This window comes from Sus scrofa, chromosome 1, assembly GCF_000003025.6.
Source record: "Sus scrofa isolate TJ Tabasco breed Duroc chromosome 1, Sscrofa11.1, whole genome shotgun sequence".
In the NCBI taxonomy this organism is placed as follows: domain Eukaryota; kingdom Metazoa; phylum Chordata; class Mammalia; order Artiodactyla; family Suidae; genus Sus; species Sus scrofa.
The window spans coordinates 272204752-272228051 of record NC_010443.5 but is presented as its reverse complement, the minus strand read 5'-3'; the positions used below and the strand labels follow the sequence as shown (position 1 = coordinate 272228051).

Below are 23300 nucleotides of genomic sequence, written 5' to 3'. Positions count from 1 at the left end.
CTTCATTTCCAACATTGTTTATAATCGGGTACTCTGTTTCTTAAAGAGAGGTCTGTTTAGGATGGCTTCTCTCACCTCCCCCCATCCAGGCACAGCTGCTGAGCAGGAATCCCATCCAGATGGCTATTACTGCATCTGTATCATTTTACTGTTTTGTTTTGTCTTTTTAGGGCCACATCTGTGGCATATGGAAGTTCCCAGGCTAGGAGTCGAACTGGAGCTGCAGCTGCCAGCCTACACCACAGCCACAGCAACACCAGATCTGAGACCTACACCAAAGATCACGGCAACGCCGGATGCTTTAACCTACTGAGCAAGACCAGGGATCGAACCCACATCCTCATGGATACTAGTCGGGTTCTTAACCCACTGAGCTACAATGGGAACTCCCACTTTATTGTTTGTTTTGATGCCTGCTTCTGTCCACAAGACTGTAAGCTCTTTGAGGGCAAAGCCTATAGCCAGATTGGTTTACCCCTATATTCTTGGTGCGTGGTCCACAGTAGGTGCTTGAAAGTGTCTGTAATTCAAGCAGTGAGCCAGCGGCTGTGTCTGCTGCTGTCTTCCTCACAGTACTCACTGAATCCTAGAGTTGTCTGGTCTTGTCCATTTCAGACCTTTGCTCAGACCAGCCCCTCTCTGGGTGCCCCCTCCTCTCCGGGAATCTGACCCATCCCACAGCCCCAGGCCAGGGGCACAAGCTCTCTGAGCTGCCCTGGGTGCTCCAAGGCTGCTCTCGTCTTCACTTCCAATCATGCCTTTTTTTTCCCCATGCCTGCAGCATGCGGAAGTTCCTGGGCCAGGGATCGAACCCAAGCCACAGCAGTGATAATGCCGAATCCTTCACCCACTGAGCCACCAGGGTACTCCAGCCTTTAATAACTTTTTTATTGGTTTTAATATGCAAAATCTGGTTCTCTTTTGACTGGACCATAAACTCCTTGGAAATAGTTTTTTGGTTTTTTGTTTGTTTGTTTGTTTGCTTTTTAGGGCTGCACCTTTGGCATATGGAAGTTCCCAGGCTAGCGGTCCAATTGGAAATGCAGCTGCCAGCCTACACCACAGCTGCTGGCCTACACAATTCTAATTTTTAAAAAAGAATTTATTTCAAAGGAATTTATGGTCCAGTCAAAAGAGAACCCAGGATCTGAGCCATGTCTGTGATCTACACCCATTGAGTGAGGCCAGGGATCAAACCCAAATCCTCATGGATACTGTCGCGTTTGCAACCTGCTGAGCCACAACAGGAACTCCGTGGAAATGAATTCTTAAACCTCCTGTGTTTCCACCAGCACTTTGTACATTATAGATGTGCAATAAATATGTGCTCATTGACTGATGGGTACATTAACAATTTCAAACACATACCCCCCCCAAAATATATTATAAAGCGCATGTCTGTTCTTAAAGACCTCTGGGAGACAGGGGAAAGCATGAGTGAAATTCTACACAACGGGAACATGAAGATGGCATTGCAATGTGGTCATCTGGCCAAGTTCAATGATATCCAGCGAAATCGACCCCCAAAGTTGCCAGCAAGATTTACAATTCCCTCAACCATAATGCTGTGGCCACAAGATCACCTTTCCCCACATCTTTTGGGGCACCCCATCTTTGGGGCTCCCATGTCTTTGGGAGGCTGCAGCATCTGAGCTCCGGCCAGTGGGGTTTTCCTCTGATGTGGCGAGGCAGCCTAGACGCTGCGCTCTTGGTCCCAAATGGCCAGTGGTGTGGCCTTTCTCTAATCGTATACCTCGAAATCAGAGCACTTCTGATTCTCTGTTTTCATTTCTCTGGACAAACACAAAAGATTTTGATCCACACAAAGAAATGTAACTTGTTCGCTTCTGGCTTTATCGGTTCCTCCCAGTATGTATTGTTTGGTTCCTATAAAAGATCAAAAAATCCCTCTTTGGGGCTCATTGTGTGTTTGCTCTAATGCTTTTGGTGGCCCGTTCCCCTCCCCACCCTCCGACCCCCCACGAGCGCCTGAAGTTGACCTCTTTGCTCACTGACCCATGTCAGTTTCTCCACCAAACCCTGATGTGCCTTTAAATTCTTGGGTGGAAAAATACCGCTGTTTCCTTTACAAAGCCCATTCGTTGGCTTCCCTGAAAGGAGAGCCATAGTGCCACAATGAGAGTGTACGGTCTAGAATGGGGCTCTGGTCCATCGTGGGTTTAGTTCCTGGTGGACCAAATCAATTCCATGTTAAATCCTCGAGGAGCTCACGCTGAGCAAAACACAACCAGACCAAGCCCTTGGACGATGGGGCACCAGAGAAATAAAGCCCGTGTGCCGTCAGGCATGACTCCACAAAACAGCCCCCACGCTAATCAGTTTAGCTGATGAATTACTGAGCCGGACGGTATGGATTGCTGGAAACGCTTTTGATTTGTTTTCAGCCACCATGTGGGTTGGAGGCTGGAGCTAGACAAGCCGGGACGGAAACGAGCAAATGCCTGGAACCTGTAACTAAGGGAAAGGAAACGGATTCAAAGGGGGAGATCGAGGGTTGTGGGGTGGAAATCCCGTGAAATTGGATTGTTATGATCATTATACAACTACAGATGTGATAAATTCATTTGAGTAATAAAAAAAAATTTTTTTAATATAATAAAATAAAATAAAAAGGGGAGATTGAAAGTAGCCATGAAGTGGAGCCCCCTGGTGGCATAGTAGTTAAGGGCTTGGTATTGGTACTGCTGTAGCACAGGTTTGATCCCTGGCCCGGGAACTTCTGCATACCATGGGTGCCACCAAAAAAGAAAAGAAAAATAAAATAAAATTAATGGAGTTGTGGGGGTGGGGGAGAAGCAAACAATGGATAGAGAAGCAATTAAACTAAACCATCTCATTTCTGTAATTTTTTTTTTTGTCTTTTCTGGGGACGCACCCATGGCATATGGAGGTTCCCAGGCTAGGGGTCTAATCGGAGCTGTAGCCACCAGCCTACGCCAGAGCCACAGCAACGCCAGATCCGAGCCACATCTGGGACCTACACCACAGCTCATGGTAACATCGGATCCTCAACCCACTGAGCAAGGCCAGGGGTCAAACCTGCAACCTCATGGTTCCTAGTCGGATTCTTAAACCACTGAGCTGCAATGGGAACTCCTCACTTCCATAATCTTTGTATTAGGTTTTCAAAAGACCCTGGGCCGTGGGTGAACGAATAATGAATTCTCCACATGCTGATGTTTTCTGGTTCAGGGTTTATCAGCCTCAGCACTATTGACATTTGGGGAGATGACTCCCCATTTTGGGGCAGGGGGGGGTGTCCGGTGCATTGAGCAGCAAACCTGGCTTCTACCCACTAGATAACAGTGGCAGCCCCCTTCCCAGCTGTGACAACAAATGCATCTCCTGACAGGGCCAGATGTTCCCAGGGGAGCAAAACCGAACCAGTGCCCTCCTCTCACCCCAGTTGATAATCACGGATCTAATTTTAGAATGTCACCACCTCTTCTGTAAGATAGTTTCTCATTTAAATGAGTCTTTTTCCCCCTTTCTTTCTAAGGGCTGCACCTGCAGCACAGGGAAGTTCCCAGGCTAGGAGTCCAATCGGAGGTTGCAGCTGCCAAGTCTGCTTTCGGCCACGCCAGATCCTTAACCCACTGAGTGAGGCCAGGGATTGGACCTGCATCCGGGTGGATACTGGTCGGGTTCGTAGCCCGCTGAGCCACAAAGGGAAGTCCTTAAATCAGCCTTCATTACATCCTGAGCAGTAGACAAGGAAAGTATTAGCATCCATGCTTAACAAACGAGGAAACTGAATCTCAGACATCAAGCCACTTGCCCAGGAACCCTCGAGAGAGCTAGAAACTGGATTGTTTTCATCCTCAGCCAGGGTGTGCTCATCTGCTCCAGGGCACCATCTCTGGAAGCACGAGATGGGGTGGGAGACAGTATTTTTCGAGAGAGAACACAGGGGAAAAGAGAAAGTCCTTGCGTGGGTTTGTTTCACGCTACATTTATAAGTTCAGATTCGCAACATTTCCTTAAGGTCAACGGATGAGAATAAAGTTGTTTTCAGAAACTTGAGCGTTGCAAGCAGGATAATGGAAAAATAACCAAAGTGCTCACTCTTTTTTTTTTTTTTTTTTTTTTTTGGCCATACCCACATCATGCAGAAGTTTCCAAGCCAGGGATCACCTGCACCACAGCAGCGACCCGAGGCATAGCAGTGACAACGCCAGGTCCTTAACCCACTGAGCCACCAGGGAACTCCACTATTAAGTGCCCTCCTGGACCTGGCACATCTGTGTCATCTTACTGACTCCCCACAACTCCTCCATGGCCAGGTGCCAGCTCTATTAGCCCATTTTATAGAGAGGAAACTGAGGCTCAAAGGTAAGTAACCTCACACGGGGCACAGCAAGAAGGTGGCGGAGACAGAACCCACCCTTGATCGGCCTGGCCCCATGGCCTGCCATCTACACCTTTCCCTCTGGTGTGGTGGCTGCAGTTTCACAACTGCCTGGACAACCAACTTATTGCTATATTTTTTTGTGATTGTATGGAAACAGTAACTGCAGCCAGGAATTGGTTCCACGGTCCTCTTTTGCACAGATTCAGAAGTATGAAAGGAGCGTCGAGGGGTGATTTCATTTAAAGTTGAATTGAAAACACACAACACACAAAGTTGAATTGCTACCAATAGCCAACAAATACATTTTTTTGTGCAAATACAAAGATCAGACAAAAGGCGCCCCACAGCTACAGCATAAGCTAAAATCAACGCAAACACGGTATGATGGCAAATGTGCCTCTGTTGGCTTTGCCCGGCCAGCTAGAGGTCCTGAGGTGGAAATGACGCCGAGCAGGGGGTCTGAAGTTTCGCAAGCCGGGTTCCCAGGGGCGAGGGCTACAGGAATGGATTCGCCCAGCCCAGAGGTCCAGCAAGGTCCGAGCCTGGTTAGAACCCTCCTGGTCTGTGACACACATGCACTGCAGGTCCAGCCCAAACACAGAACCAGCACCCCTCAAACGAATCAACTCAAATAACAGCTAACGAGTTGGTGAGCTCCACTGTTAGCATGTCATATAGAACACTTTGCACTGAGTTTCCTTCTTATTATATATACACATATATATACATTTTTTTTTTTTTTTTTTTTTTGCTTTTTTAGGGTGGAACCCGCAGCATGTGGAAGTTCCCAGGCTGCAACTGAGACCTACACCACAGCCACAGCAACACTGGATCCGAGCCGCATCTTCGACCTACACTGCAGCTTGTAGCAACGCCAGATCCTTAACCCACTGAGTGAGGCCAGGGATTGAACCCACATCCTCACAGACACTATGATGGGTTCCTAACTCGATGAGCCAAAATGAAAACTCCTTTACTATACTTTTTAAATAGTTAAAGATGCATTTCCTTAAAGAGCAGCTCGAATCAGACATTTTAGAAGACCTCAGATGCCTCTAGAGCCTGGTGAACAACTTGAGAACCACTGCCACAGAAAATGGGGTTGAGATTCTGTCTGAGGGCCAGCTGTAAATCAGGAAAACCTTGTCTTTCAAATAAAGGGAAAGTGGCTTCAATTATACAAGGAGCGGCTCTTGAGCCTGGAAGGTTCTGGAAGGTGCTGGACGTGACTGCCGACTTGTTCAGCCAGGACTCGGGATCCTTCCTGGAGGAACAGGCTCCCCCCACAGGACAAAGGGATCCGAGAGGAGGGTTCAGAAGGGGGCTGAGCGCATCTCGAGGAACCCACATTCCAGGGTCCTATTTACACTAAGGTTTTGAAGCCAGAGCCTCCCTTTTCCAAAAGGGCAAAAAGAAGGCGGGCTCCTCGGGCAGAGCTGCCCCCAGGATGGTGGCAAAGGCCTGGAAGGGAACAGTTCTGCTTTCTGAAACGGCCACCGGGCCGGGCGCTGCTGCAGCGCTGCTGGCTCAACGAAGGATGCGCCTGGGTTCCAGCAAGCGGGAGGCTTTGAATTAAAGAGAAGAGAAAAAGAAAAAAGGACAGAGAGAGAGAGAGAGCGTTGCAGTGATGGAGGAGCCCACAGCTTTCTCTTGAAAAATGAAAGCTGCCCCCTGGCCCGCTGGGGCTGGGTCATCAGGATGGGCAGTTTGGGTTCAGCCCCCTCTCTCGTGTTTCATTGTCTCCTGTTCCATTGTCAATTGAACATAAAAGGATCTGAGCAAGCAGAGGCATGTTCTCTTCAACACAGGAGCTGAACGTAACATTTCTGCATTGTACTCAAACATAATAAAAATACTGACCCGCGCCGGGAGGTTTGCCTGCCTGTGGGTTTGTGTGCCCGCCTTCTTTGCATTTGTCTCTATCTGTGCATTGATATTCACCAGCATCAATATGTGCTAGAGACGTCAGGCATTAGTGGGCATGGTGTGGCGGCCTGGTTCTGTAGAGCATCCATTTGGAACACAGTGGCTCTAAAGAAATGCTTCCTCGGGTGACAGCGGTAGCAAGTCCAGCAGCAGCGCCGCGTCTTAGGAACAAGAACTCGGGTGGGGGGGAAACCCTGTGAACACTTAGCATCTAAGGAGGCAGAGTCACCTGGTCCCAGAGGGCTGGCTTTTCCCCAACCTCCAGCCTGATCGGAAGGTGCCTTTTCATCCTTCAAGGTCCAGGGCCAGGTCTGTTCCTTTACGAAGCCTCCCAAGTCCTGCTCAAGCTTTCGACCGCCCACATCTGAACCCTGCTGGGGGGTGCGTAAACTTGAACCTTCCAGGGGCTGACACTGCTTGTCTTATTACCCGTGTGTGGGGTGTGGGTATGCGTGTGTGCGCAACAGTAAGAGCTAACACTTCTTGAGAGCTTTCTTTGAGACAGGGGCTGTACCATATATATACACACACACATGCCGCATATGTGCATGCAATATAAATATATATATATATATATATACATGCTCTGTCTCTGCAGCTAAATAGTTAACTCCTGGTGGGCAAGAGCTGAGTTCTCAACTTGTGTCTATGCCCCCAAGAGAGCTTGGGATGGTCCTGAGTACTTAGTAAACATGCAACAAATAGTTCTCGGCTGTCAAATCCTGAGAAATTAGTAGGCTCCACTTTGGAAGGAATGCGGAGGGAAACGATGCTGGAATCAGATTTGTTGGTAAACATCTTTTGACCGCCTGCTGCCCAGAAACAAGGCATCTGTGCTGTCACTCATCACCTAACTGTGTATTCCAGCCCAAAGAGCAGGGGGCTGGGTGTCAGGTGACCAAATCTCATGCCACTCCTGTGACCCGGTCAGGGGAGCGCCTTGGGCAAGTCTCTTCCCCTCTCTGGGCCTTAATGTCCTCCAAAAAGGGAATTGGACTAGATGTCTGTAAGCCTCCCTCCAGCCCCAAAGGCTGTGCTTCTGTAACTCTATCATACAAACGCATGCACTTCTTATTTGTGACATAAACCCCCACGGAAAAACAAAGTCGGCCATAAATTATGAAAAGACTGGGTGCCGTGATTGTTTGCACTTTCGGAGGATGCTCAATTCACTAAATTCCGCCCCGGTACCTAGGCTGCCTCTCCAGGGCGACAGAAGATTCAAGGCTGTCAGTGGAGCAAACCAAGCAGTCTCTCCCCATAATTGTATTGACAGGATATCAGCTGAGTTTCGATGGCAGGCAGGGTGCACCCTGACAGTTTCTGTGAAGGAGCCTTGAAGGCTATTGTAGCAGGAGCCTATGTTGAGTCACAGAGTTCTGGGGAAACGAGAATCAAGCGGGGAGAAGCTTGGTTCTTTCTCTATTTAATTTTATTCTTCCCGGAGAGTCACATTTGAAGGCAAGCTGGCTAACCACACATCACCTTATACAATGGAATAGAAGCCTTTTCTAATGGCACATATTCACATTTTTTCTGGGGCCACATAAAACGCAGAGCAGATTCAATTAGCCCCACTAAATAGCCAGTTGGCTTGGTTTTAAATGAGGCAAGTGGTTGCTGAGCATTTGCGGAGAAAATATCTGCTTGGATGTCGGAGTTTTTCCCCTTTTCACTTGGGGACCGTGGCACCTCGCAGACACGTTTTGAATAGCGGATGTGAGTAGGTCCTGGTAAATTTCATGGCCGTGAAACAGCAGTGTTGTGTTTGTTCAGGCGCTGTGTCTGCATTTTAAATGACAACCATCCTATTCACTGGAGGAGACGATCTGAGCAACAGCCTCCAGTATGGGGCATAAATGACTATTTCTAAGGTGCTATCATCTTCCAATATAGGTGCAACCTGCAGATGCAGGTTTAGACAAAACCAAAATACACTTCGGTTCCAATCGTCCTCCTGCAGTCACCCAGGCAGAGGGCACTCCCCCAGGCAGAGGGCACTCCCCCCTTAGCTGCTCACAACAAGAAGGGGCATGAAACGGGGGTCTGAAAGGCTGGGTTTGTGAAACTGCCATGCCGCAGTGAAGAAATCCACCCCCCGCCATCCCTCGATAGAAATTTCAGCAACATATTATTTTTTTTTTAAGATTTTTTTTAAAGGCGCCACAATCTTGAATCTTTTCAATCGTCTCCTTTTCTTGAGAGCTGAAAACCCGAAAGTTTTTCCATAATTTAAATTTTCCTTAAAATAGAGGAAGCTGTTTGGAGTGGTAAACAAAAATAATAATAACGCTGGGCTGGGAGCCAGTGAAGGTGACTTCTACCCGGGGCTCTGCCAGAAGGGGCTCTGCCAGAACCTTGCACAAAGAACCCACTGCAGATGGCCTCGGCGTCTCCACTGTAAGCGGGGGTCTGGAGAAAGTAACGGCCAAGGTTACCTCTTGCCCTCAATGCTTCTGCAGCTTTTCGTTAGGTCAGCTTTTGGTAGAAAATCTGGCAGCACTGGTCAATACTGAAAGTGAACAAAATCTTAACTGCAACTCAAAGTACCCTATGGTCCATCAAGAGCCGGAGGGAGGAAAATAAGAAGAAAAAGCCCCACTGGCCCCAATAGAAGACAAGCAGGGCACCACCACCAGGGCGCCCCCTGCTGCTCGGGCTCAGTCACCACCAGCAGGGCAGCCCCGCCCTGCTTCTCTTGCCCTGGAGACAGAACCCCCAGCCGTGGGAAAGTGACCTCCTGCACATTTTCCAACCCAAAGTTCAGGTTCAGGAATTGGGACTGAATTCACCTGGAAAGCTGTTCAGCTAGTGCCATCCAGAGGCCAAATACTGTCCTTCTGGATATGCAGTATAAGCTAAAGGAGAAAAGGGGGGGGATTTTTAACATATAGATGAATATTATACATGCTATACACATGTACATTGTAGAGAAACACGTGTGTGCACGCACACATAGGTGTGAAATGTATGCGTGTGTACAATATGTCTATATCTATGCATATACATAGGTGTGTATGCATACATATACCTTGGGTAAGAACCACACACTGGTAATTCACCATGGAGAATAACTCCTGTATGTTGTTCTTTTTCTTTTTGGCCACACCCACAGCATGCAGAAGTTCCCGGGCCAGGGATGGAACCCGAGCCACAGCGGTGACAACACCCAATCCTTAACCCATTGTGCCACCAGGGAATTCCATGTCCATTTTATAGTTAAGTCGGCAGGAGTTGGTCCACCAGTAACTGCTTGAGTAAAAACAATGGTTGGGGCGGGGACATTGACACCCCCACTTGGTCCCAGAGTAAACCCCATCTGTCTGTGCCATCTATCCTCTGAGAGTGGCTTTTCTCACCTAGACGTCAGTGAAGGACTTTGCTCCACTTTGAGAGCCCTTGGACGTGGGGTGTATTAAGTGGAGGGTGCCAAGTGCCATAAGCCAGCTTCTCCCAGCTGCTGGCCCAGAACCACAGTTTGGGTAAGACGGGAGAGAGATGATGTTTTCATAGGAGCCAAGTAACTCAGCTGAGTCCACCACGATGTTAAGAAAGCCCAAGTTCCTGTACCAAAAAGCAAAAGCTAGCAATCAAAACCTCTGGGCTCTAGGCAGCTCCTGGCCTTCAGATAAATAACGGTGACTGAATCCATGGTTATGACCTGCGCCTTCCACCGCGGGTGTCTGGGGAACTGCGCGTATTTTTAGAGACACACTGCCCTCCAGTGGCTAAAGGTAAAATTGCTCCGTGACCAGCTTTCCAAGCGCCAAACCTCAAGACTTTTCCTGGGGCCTGGGGAAGGCGTGTCGATGCGACGCAACAACCCCGAAACGTTGCTCGGGTGAGGGCTTGTGAAATCAAAGAGGAGGTGAATAGTTGGAAACCGCAGCTCCCTCACTCGAACGTGCCAGTAGGCGCCCTAGGGCAGAGATTCGCACTTTTTCCCTCTGAGGGTCGTAATTCTGGATAACAGTATGATTGGGTGGAAATTAAGGTGTGAAGGGACGCTTCCAAGAGAGATATCGAACGCTTGCCGCCAGAGAGCAGCCCAGGCGTGCAGGAAGAAGAGGAGAGGAAGCCTGCACCCTGAGAGGGCTGGCGGGTGATAAGGACATAATTGGATGCTGCTACCTGTCACCACGTGGGTTGACCCTGGGCAAATACATATGCAAATAGCAGCAGCCAACGTGGAGGGCTTCCGATGTGCCAGGGGTCCGGCAGGGATTACCCTATGCAATATTCACGATCACTCTCTTTTATGAGGGCCATTATCATCCCACTTCACGGATGAGGAAACTGAGGCTTACTGAGGTGATCTGGCCTGCCCATGACCGCATGGGTCCAAGTCCATCTGGACCAGAGCTGGATTTTCCGAAGCCGCGCTCGGACAGCAGCGGTGGGGCCCGGCCAGGACGGATGGAAACCCCCGGCCGCGTGGGTACCCAGTAAGGGGGCGAGCGCAAGAGGGTGTTGGGCGTGGGGACAGCTCACCTTGACGATGAGAGGGTTCTGAAACATGGAATCCCTCACGACCCCCAGCCTATCGTTCTCCATGCCCGGGCGGATGTCGGCCACCGTTAGGGGCCGCCGCGGGGGCGGGCAGATCTGGCTGACTGTGCGGCGCACCGGCGGCTTCTTCTTCCATCTCATGAGGTCCTGGCTGGAGCTCCGGCCTCTGGCATCCTGGGGGTCGCGGAGAGTCGGCCCGCGGGCTGGATCGGGCGCGCTTTCCAGCTGGGTGGCGGGCGTGGAGTTCCGAAGGGCACTCCGCAGGTCCTGGGACGCACCACCCGGCCCCGGGGTGGACACCGGGCGCTGGGCCCCCTTCGGAGCGAGGCGCACTCACATCGCGCCGCCCCCTCTTTGCAAGGAGCTCTAAAATCTACATAAGCCCCTCTGGTTCCTGAGAGCGTCTTCTGGGCACCGAGCTGCGGTTTGGAAAAGAAGCGAAAATCAAAACCACCCCTTGAGAAAGAATGGAACGGTCCGTCTCGATGGCGACGGGACGCCAACGGCGCTGGAACGCTTTTGGTGGTTTTACTTTTAGGAAACTTATTGGTGGCCTACATAGAGGTCTTGTTTTCGTAAACAGCTCTGAGAAAAACCCAAGCATCACCACTGGACCGTGTTAAAAGCTACAGGGCTCTAGAAGGACTTTACCCTTGACTTTCATTTACCCCGACACCACTCACTGCCCTTCCCGCTTCTCCCTGCGCCACACGCGCGCGCTGCGGCAAAGAGCGCTACATATTTCCAGACGAATAGAGATCCGAATTCCAGGTCTAATATGACTGTTAATGCACTGGGTGTCTCAAATTAGTCACCTCTGTCCTCAGTGTATTCTTCTGTGAAACGGGTAGGGAGGAAAGTCGAGTTGGACGAAATCTAAGGCATCCCACTCTGAGCCGCAGAATAGAGGGACGTTGAAAAAATACAGATTCACTGAATCAGAATATCTGGAAAGGTTTCTGGGAATCTGCATTTTTAAAAATCTCCTCCCTCCTCTTCGGATTTTTTTTTTTTTTTTTTTTTTTTGTCTTTCATCTTTTGAGGGCCACACCTGCAGCATATGGAGGTTCCCAGGCTAGGGGTCTAATTGGAGCTAAGCTGCAGGCCTATGCCAGAGGCACAGCAACACCAGATCTGAGCTGCGTCTGCGACCTACACCGCAGCTCACAGCAACGCCGGATCCTTAACCCACTGAATGAGGCCAGGGATGAGACTGCAACCTCATGGTTCCTAGTTGGATTCATTTCTGCTGAGCCACGATGGGAACTCCTTTTTTTTTTTTTTTTTTAATATTCAAAGCTACAGCAACTTTGGAAGAAGAGTATAATGAAAGCCCATATAGACTTCAGCTAGATTCACTGGTATTTAGTGTCTACCACATTCTGTGTGTGTGTATGTGTGTGTGTGTGTGTACATGGATGCACATGTATATATTGCTGAATCATTTTGAAAATAACTGCAGACAGTATCATATTTGACCCTAAATATGTGTATCTGCCAAGAACAAGGAACTTGTACAGACCACAGTACTATTATCATGTCTATGGATTTTATTATGAGACAATAAAATAGCTCCTGAAATGCAGTCCGTATGCAAAGTTGGGAATCTGCACTTTTTAAGAGCTTCCCAGGGGATGGAATGCAGTGTTTTGGGAACAACTAGCCTGGATGATCTCTAGTCTACCTCCTAGTTCCAACCTTTTGTGGGGTCATTTACCCAATCACCATCTTCATTAAATGTGCAAATATCAATGAAATAAAGCCATTTGCAGCAACATGGATGGACCTAGAGAGTCTCACACTAAGTGAAGTAAGCCAGAAGAGAAAGGCAAATATCATGTGATATCGCTTATATGTGGAATCAAAAAAAAAAAAAAAAAAAAAAAGGAGTTCACTGGTGGTGCAGCGGGTTAAGCATCCAGCACTGTCACTGCAGCAGCTTGTTGCAAGTTTGGTTCCTGGCCTGGGGACTTCCACATGCTGTGGGTGCAGCCAAAATAAATAGATAAATTTTTAAACATATCAATGAACATATATACAAAACAGAAAGAGGCCCACGGACATAGAAAACAAACTTATGGTTGCCAAGGGGGGAAGGGGAGTAAGGAGGGATAGATTAGGAGTTTGGGATTAACAAATACCCACTACTGTGTATCAAATAGATAACCAACAGGGACACACTGTACAGCACAGGGAACTACACTCAATATTTTGTAATAATCTATAAGGGAAAGGAATCTGAAAAGATAGATAGACTGAATCACTTTGCTGTACATCTAAAACTAATACGTTATAAACCACTATACTTCAATTAATTTTTTTTAAACATCTGTGCAACTGGTGCCATTTATAATTTTGTTTTTGTCTTTTTAGGACCACACCCGCGGCATATGGAGGTTCCCAGGCTAGGGGTCGAATCAGAGCTACAGCTGCTGGCCTACGCCACAGCCATAGTAACACAGGATCCTTAATCCACTGAGCAATGCCAGGGATCAAACCCACAACCTTATGGTTCCCAGTTGGATTCATTTCTGCTGTGCCACAGTGGGAACTCCTCAGTTAAAATTATTTATTTATTTATTTATTTATTTTTGTTTTTTTGCTATTTCTTGGGCCACTCCCGCGGCATATAGAGATTCCCAGGCTAGGGGTCTAATTGGAGCTGTAGCCACTAGCCTATGCCACAGCCACAGCAACGCGGGATCCGAGCCACGTCTGCAACCTACACCACAGTTCATGGCAACACCGGATCGTTAACCCACTGAGCAAGGCCAGGGACCGAACCTGCAACCTCATGGTTCCTAGTCGGATTTGTTAACCACTGCGCCACGACGGGAACTCCGTCAATTAAAATTTTTTAAATAGGGAGTTCCCGTCGTGGCTCAGCAGTTAACAAATCTGACTAGCATCCATGAAGACGAAGGTTTGAACCCTGGCCCTGCTCAGTGGGTTAAGGATCTGGCATTGCCTTGAGCTGTGGTGTAGGTTGGAGACGCAGCTCGAATCCCACGTTGCTGTGGCTGTGGTGTTGGCTGGCAGCTACAGGTCCGATTTAGTCCCTAGTCTGGGAACCTCCATATGCTGTGGGTGTGGCCCTAAAAAGCAATAAAATCAAATAAATAAAACTTTGAATAAAAAAATGTACAAATATCCATAAGGCCCTGGGGAAGGGGTTCACCACAGAGCAATCTGCACAGACAACAAACTAGCACTTCAAAGCCTTACATACCAACAGTGGACAACACCAGCACTAAATTTCCCAAGGAAACCAGGCAGACTTGCATCTGCTCATCCAAGAGCAGCCCTTGGGTGGTGACGTGTGTGTGTGTGTGTGTGTGTGTGTGTGTGTGTGTGTGTGTGTGTGTGTGTGTGTGTCTTATGTATGCTTATGGCTTATCTAGCTGCTTCAATTCCAGACTTCCACAGAAATACAGGTTGTGCACTTTTTTTTTTTTTTTTTGTCTTTTTGTCTTTTGTTGTTGTTGTTGTTGCTATTTCTTGGGCCGCTCCTGCGGCATATGGAGGTTCCCAGGCTAGGGGTCGAATCGGAGCTGCAGCCACCGGCCTACACCAGAGCCACAGCAACGCGGGATCCGAGCCGCGTCTGCAACCTACACCACAGCTCACGGCAACGCCGGATCGTTAACCCACTGAGCAAGGGCAGGGACCGAACCCGCAACCTCATGGTTCCTAGTCGGATTCGTTAACCACTGCGCCACGACGGGAACTCCTGTGCACTTTTTAATTAAAGATGCTTGGCAGCTCACACAGAGGGAGCCAGATGGTATAGAGCAAGGAGCAGGATACTGGAGTAGATCCCAAGTTTGAATCCTAGCTGGAGCCGCACAAGTCCCCTGGGACAAGTTACATGAAGCCCTAGTTTTCTTACACACAAGGCAAGGCTGACACTACCTAATAAAGATTCCTGAAACATGGGGTTGTTATTGGATTAAATGAGAACTCTTGTTGGTGTGATTATGTTTACTATGCAATAATGCTAAAAGTTTGAGTGGCATGGACTGGACTGGACTTAACGGCCTGCTTACAGCTTTACTTTCAGTCATAAGCTCAGTTTCTTCAGGACTCAGTGGAAATGGGAGACTCAGGATAGATCTTCAAGGCTTCTTTAGCTCTACCCATTTAACCTTGCACCGGCTGACCTCACCTACTGCCCTGCCCCTCATTCACTGTGCTCGGCCACCCTGGCCTTCTTTCCGTTCCTCCAACAACCAAGTTCAGGTCCTCTCTATTTGCTCCCAGCCTGGAACACTCTTCCCTGTAGATTTTTTCCCACCCTCTTCATTTGGAAAAACTCACATGTCACTTGTCCAAGAGCCTTCCCTACTATCCAGCTTAGCACTCACTGTCGCGTCTTTCTCCATCACATTACCCTGTTCCATTTTCCTTGTATGATAATGTTAAATTCTTTTTATGTGTTTGTTCTTCGTCTTCCTCGGGTTAACCACCCCGTTCACCCCTCGACTATGAACGGAACTCAGCCAAAAAACAAACAAAACAAAAAACAACCTGTTGAATAAACGGAATGCAAGCATGATGTAGCAAGTCAATGGAGGGGCTCTGTCCCACTCTCTTATTTTTAGGTCTTGCTCTATTCCACCCCGCAAGACCCCAGAAACAAAACCGGGAGAAAGCAGCGCGGGAGTCACAGCCTGGGGGCCTACGTGCTGCTGCGACAGCGCGATGCCGGACGGGGGCGGGGCCCGGAAGTGACGCACAACTACTTCCGCTTCTACAACCCCGGCACTTCCGGATTGGAAGGCAGGCGAGGACGCGTTCGGACGGTAGGTGAAAGCGATTTTTACTTGTTCCGGGTTTTTTTTTCCCCCGGGCTCGTCTGTAAAGCGAGCGGCGTGTGGCTGCTGTCATCGCGCGGGGGACCCGCCTTTGGCCCAGGGCCCCAGGGATGGGGTCGCAGCCGCTCCAGGCCCTTCCACACGGGAACCAAGGCCGGGGTCGAGAGTCGGCCGCTCGTTGGTTCCTCCCTCTCAGCTCCGGAACGCCCACCCCGGAGCGGAGCAAGGTCTCGCTGGCACCGCAAAGCGGGGACGGAATCCGGGACCAGGCTTGGGCACGTCCCTTCAGGCGGGAAGTGGTGTGTTCAGAATAAGTGGGGAGGTAACCATTTGGGAGCCAGATGGAGAGGAAGATCCCAGTCGTTAGGAGGCGGGTTAGGTCACAACCGAGCGAAGTGCAGTCGGAAAGCAGCCAGAGTATTGAGAAACGCTGCCGAACCGGGAGGCGGGACTCAGTTAAGGGATTAGAGGACGTGATGGCCAAACTTAAACCAGTTATAGCTCAGAAAGGTAACGTGGAGGGAAAGCATTCTTGGGAGGATGAGATGCTGTTGCAAAGTCCCTGAGAACGAAAAGGAGGGCCGTGCTGTATTCTGAGAACAGAAGGAAGGCAGGATGTCTGCAACCCAGAGACATGAGAAGTGGAGAGGTGGACATGGACCAGACTAGCTCATGAAGAGCGTGGTAGGTCTGTAAGGATTTGGGATTTTATCTTAAAAATAAGAGGGAAACTAAGAAGTTTTTAGTGGGGAGTGATGGTATATTTAAAAGATTGAGCTCATTTCAAGAAATCAGAAGGAGAAGCTACGGGGGTATTTACAAAAAGGAAAGAAACTGATGGAAAGTAAAAGAATATTTGAAGGAATTGTCTGCTCTGTTCATTGTTATTAGGAGATCCTGGAAGATGAGCCAGGAAAGTGTCTCTTGAATTTAATCTCTTGAAGGTCATAGGCTTTTTTTTTTTTTTTTTTAATCTTTTTTTGGCATTTCTTGGGCCGCTCCCGCGGCATATGGAGGTTTCCAGGCTAGGGGTCGAATCGGAGCTGCAGCCACTGGCCTATGCCAGGGCCACAGCAACGAGGGATCCGAGCCACGTCTGCAACCTACACCACAGCTCATGGCAGTGCCAGATCCTTAACCCACTGAGCAAGGGCAGGGATCGAACCCGCAACCTCATGGTTCCTAGTTGGATTCGTTAACCACTGCGCCACAAGAGGAACTCCAGGTCATAGGCATTTTTTACCAGAGCAGTCTTGGAGGAGTAACAGGGATGAAATCTGCAAAGAAGTGGGTTAAGAAGTGGTTGGGGAGTTCTCATTGTGGCTCAGGGGTAAGGAACCCAACTAGATGCTTGAGGACGTGGGTTCGATCCCTTGCTTCACTCAGGCATTGCCATGAGCTGTGGTATAGGTCGGTAGGTCGCAGACACAGCTCCGATCCCGGGTTGCTGTGGCTCTGGTGTTGGCCGGCAGCTACAGCTCTCATTTGACTCCTGGACTGGGAATTTCCATATGCCAGGAGTGTGGCCCTAAAAAGAAAAAGAGAAGAAGTGGTTGGAAGGCAAAGACATGGAGAGAGGAATGTCTCTCTTAAGAAATTTTGTTGTGAAGGGAGGAAAGAGAATAGCTAGATGGGACTTTAGGGTTAGAGGGTGGTAGCATCTTGAAGTTAGAAGAGTCTAGAGATTGTTGGAGGCGTTCCCACTGTGGCCTAGTAGGTTAGGAATCCGACTGCAGCCACTCAGGTCATTGCAAAGTCATGGGTTCCATCCCCAGCCTGGCACAGTGTGTTAAAGGATCCGGCACTGCCGCAACTGTGGCCTATGTCCCTGGCCTGGGAACTTCCATCTGCTGTGAGTGTGGCGAAAGAAAGAAAGAAAGAAAGAAATGTTGGCATGCTGCTAGAAGGGAGCCAGTGCAGAAGGGAGAGGCAGAAGATACAGGAGAGAGTTGGGTTACCCATGGATCACCGTCTCTCTGAGAAGGAGGAGGCTGGGATCCAGCACGCACATGGAGGAAAGGGCCTTTGACAGAGAAGAAGCACCTCCCTTGCGGTGGCAAAAGGGAGAGAGAAGGGGGCAAAGGCAGGCAAAACCGTCAGATTTGGAGGGGAACATATTTCCGGTCTAACGTGTGTGTGAGAGTGTGTGGTCACAGGCGAGATAATCTACTGTAAGAGGGAAGAATGGAATTTTGTGACTCCTGAGCATTGAGACTGGAACTCAGTGTGTCAGGAATAGTGGGCACCTGAGCCATCGGAAGCAGTGCTGTCCCAAAAAGTGGAATGCATGCCACCTGTGTCATTTAAAATTTGCTATTAGCCACATTAAAAAACATGGAAAGTTCATTAAAAAAGGAAAAAGAAAAAAGAAAAGAAAAACAAAGCAAAACAACTCAATTCTTTTTAGTGCTTCGTAATATTCCACTGTTAGGATGTACCAGAGCTGATTCACTTACTAAAGGGCATCTTGGTTGCTTACAAGTTTCGGCCGCTGTGAATAAAGCTGCTGTAAAAATTCAAAAAAAAAAAAAAAAAAGGAAGGAAAAGGAATTAGGAATGCATCTACTTAACAGTGTCCAAATTATTATTGAAACATGAAAGCAGTATCAAAAATTATGCGTGAGATGTTTCTCTGTCTCTGTTCAAAGGCTTTGAAATCCGGTATGTATTGTACTTAGAGCTCAGGTCAGCCTCAACAAATTTCAAGTGCTCAGCAGCCTCGTGTAGCTCCTGCAGCCATACTGGACAGTGCAGATCTCGAGGGACGTCGCTTAGTTACTGGTCAGTGCTCAACTCCCAGCCAGAGTTAGCAACCAAGTGTTGTGAGTTTTTTCTTCAGCTGTTTTTTGGCCTCACTCATGGCAAGTGGACGTTCCGAGGCCAGGAAGTAAACCTGAGCCATAGCAGTGGCAACACCAGATCCTTAACCCACGGAGCCACCAGGGAACTCCTTCCCAGCTGTTCTTAAGAGTTCAAACGCAGGAGTTCCCAGTGTGGCGCAATGGGATCAGCAGCATCTTGGGAGCTCTGGGAAACAGGTTCAGTCACCGGGCCCAGCACAGCACAGTGGGTTCAGAGTCCCGTGTTGCCACAGCTGTGGCTTAGGTCCCGCCTGCAGCTCAGATTTGGTCCCTGGCTCGGGAGCTCCATAGGCCTCTGTGCAGCCAAAAAAGAAAAAAAAAAAAGAGTTCAAAGGCAGCCAAAGGGAAGGCATTAAGTCATTCTCAAAATATATTTACAGAGCTCCTCCTGAAGCCAGGCGCTTGTGGGTGCTAGGCTGCAGTGGTAGAGGAGAATACTTAAGTCGGCTGGACCCCTCTGAACAGAGCATCCGCCCGCACCTGTCTGCCTACAGCTGAGGCCTCAGGTCCTGGGTGCGTCTCCCGCATCTCTGGGTGACAGCAGGGAGGAAGGCTTCAACCAAAGCCCGTGGTGCTTCCACAGAAGGTGAGATCCTGGGACGGGGATTTGCATATAGGTATGAATCCACACGTTTGTGAGTCTGCTTCCTTCCAGCTGTACGCTTCTTAGAGCTGCTTTACTACCCTGGAGAAACTAGGTACCTTCTGTAGAAAATGAGCTTAGCATTCCGACCTGAAAGACCACTGATGCAGAGGTCTCCAGGGTCTGTTAGGTGAAGATAGTGATCAGAATGGCTAGGTGCTACCTTCTGTGCAAGAAAGGAGGGGAAGGAAGGGTAGATTATTTTGATTTATTATTAGTATTATTATTTTATATAATTATTTTTGTTTTTTTCCATTATGGCTGGTTTACAGTGATCTGTCAGTTTTCTACTGTACAGCAGGGTGACCCAGTTACACACACATGTATACGTTCTATTTTCTCACATTATCAGGCTCCTTCATAAGTGACTAAATGTAGTTCCCAGTGCTACACAGCAGAATCTCATTGCTAATCCATTCCAAAAGCAAGAGTCTGCATGTTAACCCCAAGCTCCCCATCCATCCCACTCCCTCCTCCTCCCTCTTGGCAACCACAAGTCTCTTCTCCAAGTCCATGATTTTCTTTTCTCTGGAAAGGTTCATTTGTGCCGTATATTAGATTCCAGATATAAGTGATATGGTATTTGTCTTTCTCTTTCTGACTTCCACTCAGTATGTTGAAGTTCCATCCATGTTGCTGTGAATGGCATTATTTCGTTCTTTTTAATGGCTGAGTAGTATTCCATTTGTGTGTGTGTGTGTGTGTGTGTGTGTGTGTGTGTGTGTGTGTGTGTGTGTGTATCACATCTTCCTAAACAAATCCTCTGTCCATGGACGTTTGCGTTGTTTCCATGTCTCGGCTGTTGTGAATAGTGCTGCAGTGAACATGTGGGTGCATGTGTCTTTTTCAAGGAAAGTTTTGTCTGGATATATGCCCTAGAGTGGGATTGCTGGGTCATATGGTCGTTCTTTGCATAGTTTTCTAAAGTACCTCCATACTGTTCTCCATAGTGGTTGTACCAGCTTCCATTCCCACCAACAGTGCAGGAGGGTTCCCTTTTCTCCACACCCCTTCCAGTATTTGTTATTTGTGGACTTATTAATGATGGCCATTCTGACTGGTGTAAGGTGATAACTCATGGTAGTTTTGATTTGCATTTCTCTAATAATCAGTGATGTTGAGCATTTTTTCATGTGCTGTTGGCCATCTGTATATCTTCTTTGGAGAAATGTCTATTCAGGTCTTTTGCCCATTTTTCCATTGGGTTGTTGGCATTTTTGCTGTTGAGTTGTATAAGTTGCTTGTATATTTTAGAGATTAAGCCTTTGTCAGTTGCATCATTGGAAACTGTTTTCTCCCATTCTGTAAGTTGTCTTTTGTTTTCTTTTTGGTTTCCTTTGCTGTGCAAAAGCTTGTCAGTGTGATGAGGTCCCATTGGTTTATTTTTGCTTTTATTTCTGTTGCTTTGGGAGACTGACCTGAGAAAACATTTGTAAGGTTGATGTCAGAGAATGTTTTTCCCATGTTCTCTTCCAGGAGTTTGATAGTGTCTTGTCTTATATTTAAGTCTTTAAGCCATTTTGAGTCTATTTTCGTGCATGGTGTGAGGGTGTATTCTAGTTTCATTGATTTGCATGCAGCAGTCCAGGTTTCCCAGCAGTACTTGCTGAAAAGACTGTCTTTTTCCCATTTTATGTTCTTGCCTCCTTTGTCAAAGATTAATTGACCATAGGTGGCTGGGTTTATTTCTGGGTTCTCTATTCTGTTCCATTGGTCTGTCTGTCTGTTTTGATACCAGTACCACACTGTTTTGATGACTGTGGCTTTGTAATATTGTTTGAAGTCCGGAAAGAGTTATGCCTCCTGCTTGGTTTTTGTTTCTCAGGATTGCTTTGGCGATTCTGAGTCTTTTGTGGTTCCATATGTGTGTGTATGTGTGTGTGTGTGTATTCAGTTCCATTGGTCTATATGTCTGTTTTGGTACCAGTACCACACTGTCTTGATTACTCTGGCTTTGTAATATTGCCTGAAATCTAGGAGAGTTATACCTCCTGCCTGGTTTTTGTTCCTCAGAATTGCTTTGGCAATTCTGGGTCTTCTGTGGTTTATTTTGATGTTTGAACCCCGTAAATGTATTACTTAGTCCAAGAGAAATAAAATTGTGGGGTTCCCTTGTGGTGCAGTGGGTTAAGGATCTGGTCACTGCTATGACAAAAGTTTCTGGCCCAGGAGCTTCTAAATACCTTGGATACATCCAGAATTAAAAAAAAAAAAAAAAAAAAGAGAGAGAGAGAGAGAAATAAAGTCTTAAAAATTGAAACCCGTTATTGCTGAGACCAGCTCCTCAGGTGAGGGCTGAAGAATGGGAGCTGCGAAACTTAAGAAAAAGTTAACATAAAAAAGACACAGAGACAGTTATCTTAATTAAAGGTGGGAACAGGGGTGGGGCTCTCAGGAGTGGACCTCAAGGTCTCAGGGACCAAGAGCGCCGCCTCAAGAAACCACACTGCTTTTATTGTGCTCTTTAGGATTCCGTCAAGTGAGGAGGGGGCTGTAGGTGCAGGATATAGTTTTTTATTTTTTTTAAAGTCACCTAGCTGGTAGCTGGTTAAGCTTTTACTCTGACTTTTAAGCCTTTAACAATCATCAGCATTGAGGACGCCTGGCGTCAGCTATCTATGCGCAGCATCTAGAGAATCACCATTGTGCTTCTGCAGACTGCGTGCCTGTCTGCGGCAAGGCAACCTGGCCTGCCTAGGTTTGCACCTTGTTCTCCTTGCTGATGCATATTCTGCTAACAACCCCTCATAAACCTCCTGGGGCTGTGAGGCTCTTCTTTCTCTTATTTTAACAGGACATATCACGCATGCTGTGCAGACGGAGGCGTGCCTAGACCAATGCCTTATGTCCTCTTTCAGCTGACCACATGAATAACTTATGCCTTTAGGTCTTTTGTTCTTAAGTTTAAGTCATTTGCCAGCACTGCGACTGTGTTTCAAGCAGGAATGTGGAGTCAAGTAAAGCAGAACAAGATGGAGTTTTCAGCATAGAAAATAGAAGCAAAGAGGCTAAGAAAAGATTGTAGAGACAAATTAATAAGACATGTTTACAAAATTATATATATATATATATTTTTTTTTTTTTTGGTAAGTTCTCAGGGTAAGAGTTGCATTGGAGCTACAGGTGCCGGCCTAAGCCACAGCCACAGCCACGCCAGATCCAAACCATGTCTGATCTACACCACAGCTCACTGCAGTGCCGGATCCTTAACCCACTGAGCAAGGCCAGGGATCGAACCCGCATCCTCATGGATACTAGTTGGACTGGTAACCCACTGAGCCACGACAGGAACTCCCAGAATTATATTCTAGCCTTGTCTTTCGTGAAGCACATCGCTCTTGCTTAAACTCCAGAATGCATGTGTTCCGTATGACTGTCGGCATCGGAGGCTTGTTAAACCTCATTCCAATTTATTGCCGAACTTGGACTTTTTTTGTGGACACTAACAAGGCCCACTCAGTCTCTTTCTCAAAGAGGCGATCTCTGGTCCGAGGTCAGTGGATACCTCATGTCCCCACTGTGAACCACAGCCGGGCTAAAGAGAAGGAGTTCCCTGGGAAAGTATGTCGTTTGGAGAGTGGGCCAAGCCCAAGGGGTCAGGAAAGGTTTCTTTCTTTTCTTCTTTCCTTCCTTTCTTTCTTATTTATTCCTTATTTATTGGGGGGGATACTTATAGTACATTCATATCCTTCAGTTGCTTGTTTTTCAACACAAATGAAAGCCGTTTGTTGGTCAGCCCTTTGCTTTTTAAGTAACTGTTTCAGACATTCAAATAAGAGTAGATAAAAATAGAACAAACACCTCCGTTCTCATTTCTCCAGTTAAGAAGTAGGAGATCACAGGCAGCGCCCCGATGGTCTCGTGGTCAGGACTCAGCACTTTCACTGCTGCAGCCCAGGTTCAGTCCTGGGCTGGGAACTGAGATCCGCATCAAGCCCCTGCATGCGCCAAAAAAAGAGAGATTTTTACAGATGGAAGAAAAACTGGCTCTATACTTGCCCCTAATCCCTGAATTTATCAATTATAATCCCCATGCTGTGTTCATAGTTTTACTCTGTATGTATCCGTTCAGATAAGATGCATGAACCTTTCTTGTGTTTTAACGTACACGGTATCATAATGTGTGTATAATTTTAATTAGGGACAGCTTTCTTGAAGTGATACTCAAGCCAAGC

At 47.8% G+C, this 23300-nt stretch overlaps 2 protein-coding genes across 10 annotated transcripts in view; one reads left to right on the top strand and one right to left on the bottom strand.

The window, feature by feature from the left end:
• The window catches only part of CFAP77 (cilia and flagella associated protein 77), a 145741-nt gene extending 134270 nt beyond the window's left edge, over positions 1–11471 (bottom strand). Inside the window, exons 1-2 of the mRNA XM_021085476.1 lie at positions 11459–11471; positions 10790–11139 (exon numbers count right to left, since the gene is read on the bottom strand). Of these exons, the coding sequence (XP_020941135.1) occupies positions 10790–11139; positions 11459–11471 (363 nt within the window). The remainder of the gene's footprint in view (positions 1–10789; positions 11140–11458) is intronic.
• The window catches only part of TTF1 (transcription termination factor 1), a 32017-nt gene continuing 24264 nt past the window's right edge, over positions 15548–23300 (top strand). For 6 of the 9 annotated variants that reach the window (XR_002337972.1, XM_021070753.1, XM_021070737.1 and 3 more), the window contains exons 1-2: positions 15548–15609; positions 18863–19068. The gene's annotated coding sequence lies outside the window, so the exon portion shown is untranslated. The remainder of the gene's footprint in view (positions 15610–18862; positions 19069–23300) is intronic. The other 3 variants (XM_021070763.1, XM_021070744.1, XM_021070782.1) reach the window with 2 other exon arrangements.